Source organism: Propithecus coquereli, unplaced genomic scaffold (assembly GCF_000956105.1).
Source record: "Propithecus coquereli isolate 6110/MARCELLA unplaced genomic scaffold, Pcoq_1.0 Scaffold1125, whole genome shotgun sequence".
Classification (NCBI taxonomy): domain Eukaryota; kingdom Metazoa; phylum Chordata; class Mammalia; order Primates; family Indriidae; genus Propithecus; species Propithecus coquereli.
The window spans coordinates 1-14,670 of record NW_012135248.1 but is presented as its reverse complement, the minus strand read 5'-3'; the positions used below and the strand labels follow the sequence as shown (position 1 = coordinate 14,670).

Sequence of the window (14,670 nt, the reverse complement as noted above, 5' to 3'; positions counted from 1 at the left end):
TATTTATTTTCCAAATATTTGGGCATTTTCCAGATATTTTTCGGTTATTGTGTTCTGTTTGTTTTGGGTTTTTATTTTTTTAATTCTATTGTGTTCAGAGAATATGTTTGATTTGGACCTGTTAAACTTATCAGGACTTGTTTTGGGGCCCAGGATGTGGTCTGTCGTGGTAAATATTCCGTGTACGTACACTTGGAAAGAATGTGTGCATTCTGCTGTTGGTGGCATGTCACAGCAATGTTAATTAGGTCAAGTCTTCCGTACCCTGATTATCTGTCTATTTACACTGTAACGGAAATGAAGCACGTCTTTGACGGACTTGTTGGTAGACCCGACATGGTCGAGGAAAGAATCTCTGAGCTTGAAGATATGTCAATAGAAACCCCCCAAACTGAAAAGCAAAGAGAAAGAGACTGGAAAAAAAAAACAGAGCAGAATCCAAGAACTGTGGGACAACTACAAAAAGTGTAAATACACCTAATGGAAATACTAAAAGAAGAAAGAGAAAAGGGAACAGGAGAAATATGTGAAGCAATGCCTAAGAATATCTCACAAATTAATGTCAGACACCAAACCACAGATTCGGGAAGCTCAGAGGACACCAAGGAGAATAAATTCAAAAAAGAAAACAAAACAAAAACGGTACACCTAGGCATATCACGTTCAAACTGCAGAAAATCAAAGATTAAAAAAAAAATTCTCAAATATGTCAGAGGGGAACAAACACCTTACCCATCGAGGAGCAAAGAATCACATCTGACTTCTCCTCGGAGACCATGCGAGCAAGAAGAGAGTGGAGTGACTTCTTTAAAGGGTTGAGAGAGAAACAAAACAGCAGACTAGAATTCTGTACCCTTCAAGGGTACCCTTCAATAGTGAAGGAGAAATAAAGACTTTCTCAGACAAACAAAACTTGAGGGAATTTGTTGCCTGCAGATCTGCCTTGTAAGAAATGTTAAAAGTTCTTTAGAGAGAAAGAAAATTATATAGGTCAGAAACTCAGATCTACATAGAGAAAGGAAGAGCATCAGAAAAGGAGTAAGTGAAAGTAAAATAAAAACATTTCTTTTGCTTATACTTAATTGATCTAACAGATAACCGTTTAAAATGATAATAGCAATGATGTGCTTGGTTATGTGTGCTTATGTATGTAATTTGTGTGTGTGTGTGTACACACACGTATGCTTATATATAAGTGAAACACAAAGGGAGGACTTAGAATTATTTTGTTGTTATTCATTACATTTGTATTTCCTGTGAAGTGGTATAGTGTTACTTGGAAGTGAACTTGGATTAGTTGTAAATGTACATTGGAAACTCTTGGGCAACAACTGTAAAAATTTCAGAAGAAGTATAACTGATATGCTAAGAAACCAGACAAAATGGAATCATATAAAATGCTCAATCAAAACTACAAAAGGCATAAAAAGAGTGGAAGAAAAACTAGGAACAAACTGCAGGGGCAACGAACCACGAACGATAACAAATGTGGTTGAACGTCAATAGTATAAACACACAGATTAAAAGACAGAGATGGTCGAAGTGGATCAACAAACAAGACCCAACCATATGCTGTCAATAAGAAACCCACTTTAAACGTAAAGATATATAGAGAGTAAATGTAAAGGATGGAAAAAGATATACCACGCTAATACTAATCAAAAGAAAGCAGAGTATATATACTTATTTCAGACAGGGCAGACTTCAGAGCAAGGAAAGTTATCAAGGACAAATGAGCGTTACACAATGAGAAAGCCGTCAAGTTTCCAAGAAGACATAACAATCCTTACTGTGTATGTACCTAACAACAGAGTGTCAAAATATATGAGGCAACAACTTATTAAACTGCAAGGAGAAATAGATTAATCACTATCAAAGAAACAGATGATCACTATCAAGATCTATCACTGTGTTGGAGACTTCAGCACCCTCTGTCACGAATGGACGACCCAGTACACGCAAAGTCATAAGGACGGAGCCAAACTCAGCGATGCCGTCCATCAGCCAGATGCAATTTGTATCTACATGCTACTTACCCCAACAGCATGGGAATTCTCCTCGAGCACACATGAAACATTTACCAAGATGGTGCGAATTATGGGCCATAAAACGCATCTTAACAAATCCGAAAGAATAGAAATCATGTAGTGGCTGCTCTCGGATTACAAGGCAATTAAACTACAAATCAATAACAAAGGAAGCTGGAAGTCTCCAAATACTTAGAGACGAAATGACACATTTCTAAATAACACATGGATCAAAGAATATCAAAAGAAATTTTAAAATATTTTAAACTAAATGAAAATCAGAACACAATCTATCAAAATTTGTGGGATACAGCAAAAGCGGTCATTAGAGAGAAACTTATAGCATTGAATGCATATATTAGACAAGAAGAAAGATCTAAAATCAATTATCTAAGCCTCCACATTAGGAAACATAAAAGGAAGATCTAATTAAATCCAAAGTAGGCAGATGAAAAAGAAATAATAAAATTAAAGCAGAAATCAATAAAATATGGCCAGGCGTGGCAGCTCACGCCTGTAATCCCTCCCTCCCGGGAGGCCGAGGAGGGAGGATCGCTGAGAGCCCAGGGGTCAGAGGTTGCAGCGAGCCATGATGATGCCACCGTGTTCTGCCCAGGGTGTAGGAGTTGGAAACTTGTGTCCATACAAAACCTGCACACAAATGATTTATTCATAATTGCCAAGACTTGGAGACAACCAAGATGTCCTTCGGTAGCTGAATGGATTAATAATGCAGAAGCTGCCTCTGAACTGCGTCTTCGAAAATGGGTGGCAAAGCATCTAGGTTTTCGCCAGTGAGGACGATGTTCTCTGAAGGGTTCTGCAGAGTCCCCCTCTTTCCAAGTTTGCAGAGTTTTGACCATAAATGGGGGTTGGATTTGTGCGGCGCTTTCCCTGTGTCACCGCAGAATGGTGGTGCATCCTTCCCCGTTAGCCGCGGATGTGGCGCATCCCGGTGACTGGCTGTGAGTGCCGAGCCACCTTGCACATCTGGGTAGACCCCGCTCGGGATTTGATTTGCTGGTCGAGTGTTTTTGCATCTGTGTTCACGAGATGCTGGTCTGTAGTTCTGTTTTCTTGAGATGCCGTCGTCTGGTTTGGGATCAAGGTGATGCCGGCCTCATAAAATGAGCTGCAAGACATTCCCTCAGCCTCTGTTTTCTGGAAGAGATTGTAGAGAACTGGACTCATTTCTTCCTTAAATGTTTGATGAAATTCACCAGTGAGCCCATCTGGGCCCAGTGCTTTCTGTTTTTGAAGGTCATTGATTATTCCATTTCTTTAATAGATACGGTCCTATTCGGATTGTTCATTTTTTCTTGTGTGAGTTTTGGCAGATTGTGCCTTTCAAGGAACTGGTTCACTTCACCTCAGTTATCAGATCTGTGGTCACACAGTGGTCATGATATTCCTGTATCACCCTTCTGATGTCCCCGGGACCTGCAGTGATGGCCAGTGTCACTTCTGGTGTTAGTAACCCGTGTTTTCTCTCCTTTTCTTAGTAAGCCTGGCTGGAAGTTCATCCCTTTCATTGACCTTTTCAGAGAACTTCTCCAATTTCATTGATTTCTGCTCTGACTTTATTGTCTTTTCATCGACTTACTTTGGACCTGATTTGCTCTTCTTTTGCTAATATCCTAAGGTGACAGCTTAGATGATTGGTTCTAGATCTTTCCCCCCTAATATATGCATGGAGTGCTGTAAATTCCTCCAGGCACTATTTTACACATCCCACCAACTACGGTAAGTTGCATTTTCATTTTCATTTAGTTCAAGTATTTTTTAATGTCTCTTGAGACTTCTTTGACCCATGTTATTTACTCTCCAAATACTTTCAGGTTTTTTATCCGTTGAGCTCTAGCTTCATGCCACCGTGGTCTGAGAACACCCCGTACGATTCCCGGGCTCTCGAGCCTGTGGTGTGTTCCATGGCTCCGGATGTGGTCGGTCTCGGTGAGTGACCTGCGGGTTTGAGAGAAGCATGGGTCCCGCCGCTGCCGCACGCTTGGCCACAGATGCCAGTTGGGCTCAGTTGACTTGAATGTCTCCGCAGTGTTCTGCTGGCTGGATCCATCGATGACTGACAAAATCGTGCCGGAGTCTCCAACTATAACAGTGTATTTGTCCGTTTCTCCTTGAAGTTCTATCAGTTTTTCCCTCACGTGTCTGGACCCTGTTGCTGGGCGCACACGTGTGCTTCTGCCAGGTCAGCTCGGCAAGGACAGGGCTCAGAAAGCGGCAGGACAGGCAGAGGGGTGGCGTCCAGACCAGGTCGGCAAACCCAGCCTGGGCTACCGAGGCCTTCCCCACCCCGGGTGCGCGGAGCCTGCGCCATGGCCATGACCCCACCTGAAGGGTGCCCCCCACCCCCAGTGCTTGTACCTTGCGTAGCCCCCGCAGGTGCTCCTGGGACCTAACATGGTGGAAGGGAGGGGTGTGTGTGGCTGTTGCTCACACCACAGAAGGTGCCGACCCCCCTGCTGGGGCCCCTGCTTTGCCACAGGAATAAAGCAGCCACAGGGGATGCCACATGCCTGGGGTCTCCGGGTGGCCTCCGGGACGAGAGGGCAGCCTCTGGCCAACAGTCAGCAAGAAGATGGAGCCCTCACTCCTACCCCGCAGGGGTGTGGAAGCCGGTTGCCCCCGCTGAGGCCTCCGCCCTCCACACAGCCTGGGAGACCCAAGCAGAGAGCCCAGCGAGGCTGTGCCCAGACCTCCGCCCACAGAGACCGAGATAATAAACCCGCGTTATCCTGCGCTGCGGTGTCCCGGCGACAGCATCGCCCGAGAATGGACCCTGGCACAACAGGCTCCTGCAGAGGGCCCGGCAGTTCCAATACTGTGACCTGGGTCCCTTCCAGCTGAGTCCCGAGGACAGCGGGTGTGGGACGCGGGCAGGCGCCTGGGGGCAGGTCACCAGCCACTCCACACCCTCAGCGTCCAGAGAGCTGCCGAACTGGGCCAAGCTCGTCTCCAGGCCCCTGGTGGGAAGGAGGGAGGGACCAGGCCCTGAGCAGAGTGGGGCACACGGGGCAGTGGGCCGGGGGGCTCCTCGGCCCTGTGCGGCCCCCGCCTGCTCCAGCTCCTGCTCTCAAAGCAACTTCCTGGGGACAGTCGGTATAGACTTAACAGCAAACGCCATCGATAATGCGATTTAATTAAGAGATAATGACAATGGAACTGAAAATCGTGTTGTGCCGGGTAACGGCTCTGACTGCCCCACTGAGCCCGGGGTAACTCGAGCTCGGGACACTAATGCATCCTGGTGTCGCTGTTCCGCGAGAATTACCGTATATTTCAAACGCCTTCAAACTTTTGTTTTCCTTCCATGGTCTCCGAATGGCGGCAGCCCCTCCCTGATCAGTTCCGGCTGCATCTGCCTTCTCCCGTCAGAAGAAAAGATCCTGCGTTCTCCTTCCAATCAGCGCGCAGAATCTGTCAGGAGAAAGTCCAGGTGCACCTGGTCATTCGCGGCCCAATCTCCCGAAACTGCCCGAGGTGATCGGGGTGGGCCTGGCTTCCTGCCGGGGTGCACCCCAGGGCTCTCTCTGGGTCTGGGCTGCTGCCGCCCAAGCCCCGCAGAGCCGGAGCTGGGGAAAGGCCTCACCGCCGCTTCCTGCCCAGTGTCCCCGGCACCTGCCTGCCAATCCGTCCCTCCCGGCACACAGGACCTGGGCGAGGAGCCCCCCAGCTGACAGGGTCCGGCTGCGGCACGTCTCGGCGCCCCCCGCGTGACCCGGAGTGGTCTGAGGGGCCCAACAAGACACTGCCCAGCGGGTTGTCACACACGTGGCCTGTCCTTGGGCTTCTCTGGACCGGACTGTCGCGTCCACCGTGCACATGGGTCCGACGCAGCCGCTCCCGGGAGGAGAGTGGCAATTTAGCCACCGAAAGAAAAACAGCCTTTCCCAACCGCTTCCTTTTCTTTTTTTTTCTTTTTTTTTTTTTTATTTCAGGGTACTATGAGGGTACAAACATTATGGTTACACTTTATGTCTTTGCCTTTTCTTAAAGGGGCGCGTTCCTCCCGGCCCTGCTGGGCAGCCAGCCAGGTACACGGCCCAAGGTTCCTAAGCACCGCCGTGGGATAGGGGCCCGCGGGCCAGGCAGAGGCCTGGGACCCCTTCTCAGCTGTGGGCACCGCCGCCAACGCTGCGCTCCCACAATGCCTCATTCCTGTTTGGAAAGTGACCAGGCAGAATGTGACGGATGGTGCCGGAGGGGCCGTTAGGAAAACGTCGTCACTAAAGCGCACACAGCTCTGCGCTGCAGGGCGCATCCCAGGGCCCCCAGTCCAGGGAGTGCGCCGGACGGGAGCCTCTGCGGCCCGCACCGGGGTTGAGAGTGGGAGGCTCCTGTGTCTGCGACCCCCACGCCCCCCACTCCATCCTGCGCTGCCCCTCTGGAGCCCGGGGGACACCCACCTCCCCGCTTCGCATTTCCCTCCAGAAGAGGCCCTCAGCCCCCCACCATGGCCCTGCTCCCCTGCCCGCCAGCTCCACGGTCACTCCAGGGCCCAGGGTTGCCCCTGCCATCCCTGTTCCTTCCAGAAGCTTCTCCCTCCCTGACTGCTCTGACCGCTCTCTGATCGCTGTCCTGACCGCTGTCCTGGCTCCCCTCGCACCCCTCCCTGAGCCAGAGCCCAGACCCCAGGCCCTGCTCTCACTGCTCCCAGGGACCCGCCTTCTTCCCGAGAACCCCTGGCCTGGCTCCCCCAGCTCCCGCCCCTCCAGCTGGCGTGCGCCCCACTGCGTGTTAAAGCATCTCAGACCTGGGGTCGAGCCCAGTCCTGACCACACCCCCAAACCTCCCCGGGACCCCACGTTCGGTAGCTCTGGCCCTCAAGCTGGGAGCATCCTGACTCCTACTTCTGTGGCAGACTGCCCCACCCCCGCCCGTGGCCCACGGAGACCCCACGTCTGCAGCCCGGGGCACTGCGTCCCGCTCAGTTTGACAATCACCGCTCTGCGTCCCTGGAAATCGGAGCTCGCAGCTCAGCCAGGCAGGTGAGGTCCACGCCTCTGCGGACGGGGCCTGTGGCCATGCTGGGACCTGCAGATAGAAGGGTGGGATATGGACGATTTCCCAGGGCCCAGGGGAAGGGCTGGCAGAACCAGCCCCAGGCCCAGACCCCGTAAACCCGGCGTTGGCCAGGGGCCGGAGCACCAGCAGCCTCCAGTCTTTCTGCAGTTTCTGTCCCCAAATCCGCGGGACGGATCCAGGGCCAGCCCCGGCCCCAACCTCAATAAATCACAGTTGGAATCTCCATGAGCCACAGAGTCTCAGAACCCTGATGAATTTTTAATTTTCAGTATCTTGCTGTATATCACTTTTTAAGACCAAATAAAATTTCCCTCCAGGATATCAAAGCATTTATCTTTAAATACAAGTCTTGTGTGTAAACTGGCAGGAATGACAATGAAATCGTGCCCACGCCGGGCCTCATAACTCAGCAGTAATCGAGTGTGACCGTGTCGTGCGTCGGGCTTGCTTTATTGGAACGATACATTTTTAAAGCTGCGGGGTCTAAACCGAGGTGGCCGGCGCCTGCCCTCCAGCCAACGGCACAGGGCCCGGGGGTCGCCGAGGGAGCACCGCGCTGCGCCAGCGCCCGCCGGCCTCCAACCCCACAGCAGCCCTGTCCTCGTCCTCGCGGACCGGCGGCAGCCTGGGGGGCGAACCCCAGCCTGACCCTCCTGGCGTCACCGTCATTCCGGCCCCCGAAGGGCGACCCCGCTGTGCGGGCTCTGGGCCTGGGCTGTGACCCAAACGGAGCCGCCCTGGGAGCTGCTGTCCCCAGTGGCGCAAAGAAGGGCAGGGCCACACCTGTGAGTGCAGGAGAAGCGCGAGGGGAGGCCGCTCCAGACTCGGACCCTCCGGGAGCCGACACGCAGCAGACGCCTCTGGACGTCCCCGGATTCCGCGCGTCCCCCGAGAGCCAGCTTCCTCCTGGTGCGGGATGGGGTCAGCCCGCTGGGAGCGCCAGAGAGGGCGACAGGGGCCTCCTGGACACCGAGGGGAGGTGTGGACGAGGGGCACCGCTGCGGCCCTGGCGACCCCCGAGGGGCGAGAAGCGGGCGCTGAGGCCTGGGCTGCCCGGGGTGCTGGGCAGAGCGACGTCCGCTCCATCCCTCAGCTCTGGTCGCGGGGCCCAGCCCACAGCAGAGGTCGAGGGGCGGCAGGAAAGTGGGGTCTGGGGACACGAACTCGCCGGGAACTGGGCATCTGTCACTGGGCGCCGCCGCCCCGCCCTGGCCAGCCTGAACAGACCCTGGGTCTCCCACAGTCCCTCTGGGCAGGGAGGTGCCTCGGCCCCCTCAGCCGCACCATCCACAGGGCCTGGGGCCTCTGCCTCCACCGAGCCTAAAGCCCGCGCCTTCCCGCCTCGCCCACTGCCTGTGCCGTGCTCCCCACCCACGCCGTCCCCCACAGCCCCCTCTCAGGGCCGCTGCGTGTGCCAGGCAGACGCCCTCTGCCACCGCAGGCCCCTACACCCCGGTTGCCTGCACAGCCCACCTGCCGGGGCTGCCGCCACCCGCTCATCCCCGCCGCTCTCTCGTGAGACGCTGCTCTCCCGCCGCCGCCGCTGCAGCAGAGCAGACACGGGCCCCACCCGGCCACCCGGCCCGTCCAGGCCAGGCGCAGAGCCGAGACGGGTGGCTGGGCCACGGGGACTCGCCATGAGGGGTCAGGACGCAGAGCCCGGGTGCAGAGCCGCGCTGGGAAGGCAGGCAGGAGGCGGGACCAGGCCCCAGAGTCAGCCCCGGAGGCCCCACGGGCTCGCTGACCAGCGCAAGGGCTCCACGGCCCGCCCGCCCGCCAGGAGAGGGGCCACACATGGCCGTGTGTCCTGTGTCCCCCACCCGCCCTCTTTCTTCCCGAACCAGCAGGGCGGGCGCAAGTGCTGGGCCTCCTGGACCAACCCAGAGCTGCTGTTTCCTGCGTCCACTCAGGGCGGGGCCCAGGGGTCGATCAACAGCGCAGCCACGTGGCTGTGGCTGGGAAAGGCGTGTGTCCCCGACCGCCTGGCTGAGGACTGGGCTTAGGTCTGGGCAGGCCCAGGGACGCCCTGAGGAAGACGAGATCGCGCCGCTGCCACCGCCCTGCGCCGGGACTCGCCTGGCCCGGCCCGCTTCTCGCACCAACCCTCTGTCCACCCTGGTCTGCCCTGCAGGTGCGGCCTGCGGACCACGGGATGGGGCCGGCACCGCGCGCTGTACGGACAACAGGACGGGAAGACCTCAGTCTGCCGGCACCACCGGGTCCCCGCAGTGGGCGGGTGGGTGCTCGGCAGGGGGTCCCTGCCACCAGCCCCAGGCACAGCCTCCACCTGGCTGCCACGGACACTGGGCCTGGGCCCCCCTGGCGACGTGGGGTGGCCGGGAGGCCAGGGGCCCCAGCCGTGCACCACTCTGCCCGCCTGACTACAAAGCGCCGGGCGTTCGTGGCCGCCCCCCGCCAACCCTCCACGAGCTCCATCCACACTTCTGCCCGGACTTCCTTGTCGATCTTCCCCACTTGCTGCCTCCGAGTCCCTGGGCGGGAGCTGGTGGAGACCCGTCCCCTGACGATTAGGACGGACTCTGCTGCGAAACGCGCCTGGGCTGAGGCTCCACCCTCGGCTGCCCCAGCCCGGACGTGGGCTGGCAGCCCCTGGGGGCACCTGGTCCCCAGATCCAAGCACGGTTCAGAGCCGCCATCCAGGAGCTGCTCAGAAGCCGGCACTTCCTCTTCCCCGGCGCTCAGCCACGCCGGCACTGGCCGTGGGTCCCTCTGGGGAGGGCTCGGAGCGCGGTTCACAGCGCGTCTGTGGCAGTGCCGCAGGGTCCTTCCATCCAGGCCGCCGTGTCTGCGCGCTGGCCGGGGTGACTCCGCGCTCCCGACCTGGGGCGTCGCTGCTGTGTAGGTCGTGTGACAAGAAGGTTCTGTCTCTTTCATCCCTGGGCGCCGTGGCCAGCCGGTCCCTGCACAGGCCTCATGGGCCCTTGGCGGCAGATGTGCCGCCTTGATGCTGGCAGCAGGATGCGCCCGGACTCTGCCCTCCCACGGCCCCACGAACCCCACTGAAACCCAGGAGCCCAAGAGCCTCAGACGGGGCCTTTCCCTGCGGTCACCCCCGGCCCAAGAGAGGACCCACTCCGGAGCTTCCAAGGCGCGGGTTTCCCTCCAGGTCGCCATGCTTTGCCGAGGGGAGGTCTTCAGAGCCCTCTTAGGGCGAGCTGGGGGTGGGCGTGTGGGTGGCAGGTGACGCCTCCCAGCTGACCTCCCGTCTCCCCGCCCACATCACACCAGGGCAGCTCTGGTGCCGATAAACGCCGGACACCGTCGAGCCTGATGTCGGCCAACCCGGCCGCTCCAGCTCTTCCAGTCTCCGGCAACTGCGCGAGCAGCCGACGTCCAAACTCTCGTGACCGCACCACACCGCAAGCTCGTCTGGTCCAGTGTCACGCTCCCCTCCCTGGCCCAGCACCTTCGGAGTCCACCCCCACACACGCCCCCGGTCTCGGCAACGTTTGTCAGCAAAATCGCGTATTCCGCGGCGTGTATGCTGGCTGCCTCCTCGCACGCACTGCGCACCTGACCCCCGGCGCACGCGGAGCCCGGCCTTTGCTGTGGGTCTGTGGCAGGGAGAGGCGCGTGTGGCGGGTCTCGGGGGACAGGTGCCCTGCAAAGATGCCCCCTGGGGAGGTCGCGCAGGCTTCGCGAGCAGCCTCCTCGGCTCCGGCGGCGACGCTCCACGCTGGAAGCCCAGACAGACTCAGGCCCCACTTCTGCCTTCTGTGCGTCTGAGCCGAGCCCGTGTCCAGGGTCAGGGTCCGGTTCTTTCCCAGCTGACGCCTTCGCTTCAGTGTGGGAAACGCGAGCGGTTCCGTTTTGATTCCCGGCAATCCGAGCCCTGGAACTGGGAGACACAGGCGCGTCTGGGCCCCGGCCGGGCTCCCTGTTCTCAGGTCCTGAACTGAGCCGCCTCGCCGTTGCCCTCCCGTGAGTGCTCCAGGTCCCTCGGGAAGGTCCCTGCTGCCGCAGCGGGCAAGCGCGGCAGCCGCCTGGGCTCCCGAGACACCCGCTTCCCCGCACACGGTCACGGCAGGTGAAGACTTGCGACGCCACCTCGAGCCGCGAGCGCCAGCACCCCGCCCCCGCTGGCCAGGCGCCATGCACTGCGCTCCGCCCAGGTCATGGCCACCCCGCACTCACGCTGAAGGGCCTGCTCCTGGGACCGAGACGCTGTCAATCAGGGTGTAGCCCGGAGACGAAAACCACACGACAGTTCAGCGGGGAACCCCTCACAGCTGACTAGTAAGTGGTGGCAGCAGAGAACCCCGACGGGGAGATCCTTAGTAACTTCCGGAAACAGGTCTGAGCCCGGGGCCCAGGAAGCCGGAAGCCGCAGGAGCTCGGCCCAGAGGAGGCCGAGACCCAGACGTGAGGGGGGCTGTCTGTGCGGGAGGCGCTCACGGGGGCGGAGGAGCTGCCGGCCAAGTTGAACTGCAGAGGCGACACCGTGAAGGCCATCGGGCAGGAAGGGGGTGGCCCCCGCACGCTGGGAGCAGCAGCCCCTTCCTCCCGCGTGGGCCTCGTCGCGTCCTCCAGCGCGGGCGGGCAAAGCCCACGACTGCACAGGCCGGCAGAGCAGCTGGATTTGGAGCCCGCAGGACACGAAGCGAGGCTGGAAGGCCCTTGCCGAGGTCCGCCCACAGGTACGCCTGCGCCAGCCAGAACACAGCCCGTGACCGTGCGCCGAGCTGGAGGCAGGCGAGGAAACCTCCCTCCCCATCCTGAGCGTCTCCTGGGGAAGCACCAGTGGGCGCCAGGCTGGCAAGACTCTGGAAGCCCCCAAAACAGCGCCTGTGGTGGGCGTCTGGGGCAGGGCCGAATTCGAGCCAGAGGGCAAGGGCCTGGTGACGGCCGGGACAACAGCCTCCAAACCGCAGGCCAGCTGCCCCAGTGACCCTCCCAGAACCAGTGGGACCCAGCTGAGCTGCTCACCTGCAGCCCCAGGCACCCGCCAACCACTCCGACTCCTGTAGCCTGTCCCAGGACACACCGGAAGTCAAAAATCAGCTGAAGCTCACGCCAGGAACAAGCAGCTCCGAGCTGCGACACCTCCTTCTGCTCAGACCCGGTCACGGCAGAGTCCTCCCACCCAGCGCACCGCGTCCTGCCACAGCCGTGCTCAGCAGCAGCGGAGAGGTTCACCCCAGCGCCCGCGGCCGGGCACCACCGGTCCCTGCTCCCTTCCTTCCCCGGCGTCGGCCTCACCAGCCTTTCCCGGTGGGGAGAGGGCGGCAGGAAGGGGACCAGGGGATAGAAAGCGTCTGCCAAACACAGGACCAAACTACCAAAGGAAGACTTTATTTGCAAGGTTTCTATGGAGATATTACAACAATGGAGACTTAAAAGAAAAACATTTAAAATTTTGTGTGTAACTATAGCTTTAAAATAAAAATATGATCAGGTGAGTTAATAAATAACGCCATCCCGTGACAACTTCTAAGAGAAAGGCGTGTCTGCCGGTCAGGCGCCCGACCCCCAGGCCTTCTGGTGATGGAGGAATGAAATGGCCACACCGTCCAAATCTTGACTTTATTTTTAATATAAAAAATGCAAATTTGGAAACCCGCCCACTTTTCCCCCCTAACATAATGCTTTACCTCTTAAAAATAAAAATAAAGTACTAATTCTATATACATCACAGGTACCATACAAAAATGTATCCAAAGTTTCTATTGCTACCAAAGTGTTCTAAATTAAAACGAGTTACAGAAAGGCCCTCATTGTAAACAAAAGATTACAAGTTACAAAATCAAAGTACGCACGGGCCCGGGCCCCGGCGCGCACGCCCGCCCCACCCGAGCCCTCTGCAGGTGCCTGTATAAAAACGCATGTCGATACACCTTTGCAAGTTTATTTCTCATTATAAAGCAAATGGATACACTTTCTACAATAAATAACCCGCTGGGCGCACCGTGGGGCTGGGCGGGGCCGGCACGGCGGGTGTTTTTGGTGACTCGCAAGCGATGCACACGGCACAGACTCACTCTCAGCTCCTTCCACAAAGTACCATCAAAATAATGTCATTTTCTTTCTTAAAATACACATTTGTCATTGTAAATGTACATCCCGTCTTATTAAATAAGTGGTACTCTGTGTAAAGAGTATGATTTACAAAATTATTAAACATTCAAAAGTCTTTTTAAAAAAAGCTACAAATCAAAGAAAGTGACACAGCAGCACCCCCGTGGCGCGCGCCCACACCGCGGCCGGACACGGCCGCCCACCCCACAGTGCCGGACGAGATGTCTCATAGAAAACCGGGAACTGAAACCGCCCCCCTCCCCCGGGGAAAAAGAATGAAAGCTACGACTAAAAATCAGAATAAGTTAAGTTTTGAACAATATACAGACATGTACAGCTATCCACACTATGGACAGGACCCGAGGCCCGGGGCCGCCTCCCGGAGCCGCGTCAGTCGATGTCGCTGAGGTCGCTGGCCGGCTCCCCGTGGACGCGGCTCAGGTGATTCATGGCACGGTCGAAGGCGACGCGCACGGCCTTCCGGATGCTGGAGTTCCTCCCCTCCATCATCTTTAACTTGTCTATCGTCTCATCAATACCCAGGGGAACCATTTTGGACTTGGGAAGCCATTGCCTTTTTGAAAGGGAAAAAAACGGGAAAGTGAGAATCGCAGTCATACTGGGACACGCTCCACGTGATCATCAAACAAACTGAAAGCTCCTCCTGACGGGAGGAGCCCAGCGAAGCAGCACTGGGGCCAGTCACGGGGCGGCCTCCTGCAGGGACAGACAGGGAGGTGGACGACCCCTCCCCGTACCTCTCGAGGCTCAGGTAAGGCAGGGTCACCAGCAATCCCTCCTCCTCCCCTTCCTCCAAAACATCTCCCACGTGTCTGCGCGTCCTGAGTCATCGCCGCACACGAGCACAGGCGCGTACACACATGCACACAGAACACACCACACAGGGCCAGGGACGGTGGTCGGGGAGACCCTACGACAGGCCCTCGGGTGGGCAAGGCCGGTGACAGCCCCTCAGGGCCTGATGAGGAGCAGCTGCCAAGTGGCCAGAGGCGTCGGGGTGAGGAAGAGCGACGGCAGGATGCCGGGTCCCACACCACCAGCCCCGCTCCGGGCACACCGAGAGCAGCCGGCTCCACAAGGAGCCGCAGAGCACCAGCCCCCCAGGCCCCAAGTTCCCCAGGCAAAGGGGGCAAGTTCTAGGGGCGGCAGCTCTGGGGACCGCGGGCTCTGTGAGCAGCGGGGAGGAGAAACAGGGCGGGGCCAAGAGCGCCCGCAAGGACGGGCAGGCAGCACGGCCGCTGGTCTCACAGACGCCGCTCGCCGAGAGGCTCTGCCGCAGCTTCTTCGCGCCACCCTCGCCCAGCGCCTGCAGACTGCACACCTGACCCGGCCTCGACTCACCAGCTTCTCTTGTTATCAAAAAACAGAACGAGGAACAGCTTCTCGTCGGACTTGGTCTGCATGTGCTCTCCGATCTTGAGCACGTCCAGGGGCGGGGCTGGGATGGTGACGCCGTTGTGGTGCCCAGGTACTCGTGGCATCTTGGGGTCGATGATCTGTCCAGGAAGGACATGCTCAGGTCACACCTGCACACTCACACCCA

The 14,670-nt window shown here is 57.6% G+C and overlaps 1 protein-coding gene across 1 annotated transcript; it reads right to left on the bottom strand.

Annotated features, from left to right (window-relative positions):
- Positions 1–13,366: 13,366 nt before the first annotated feature.
- Positions 13,367–14,623, bottom strand: LOC105818833 (bromodomain-containing protein 1-like; the record flags this gene model as incomplete). The annotated part of the gene is made up of 2 exons (XM_012654951.1): positions 13,367–13,680; positions 14,469–14,623. Coding segments are annotated over 2 exons (339 nt in total), but the record flags the coding sequence as incomplete, so codon positions are not given.
- Positions 14,624–14,670: the final 47 nt, after the last annotated feature.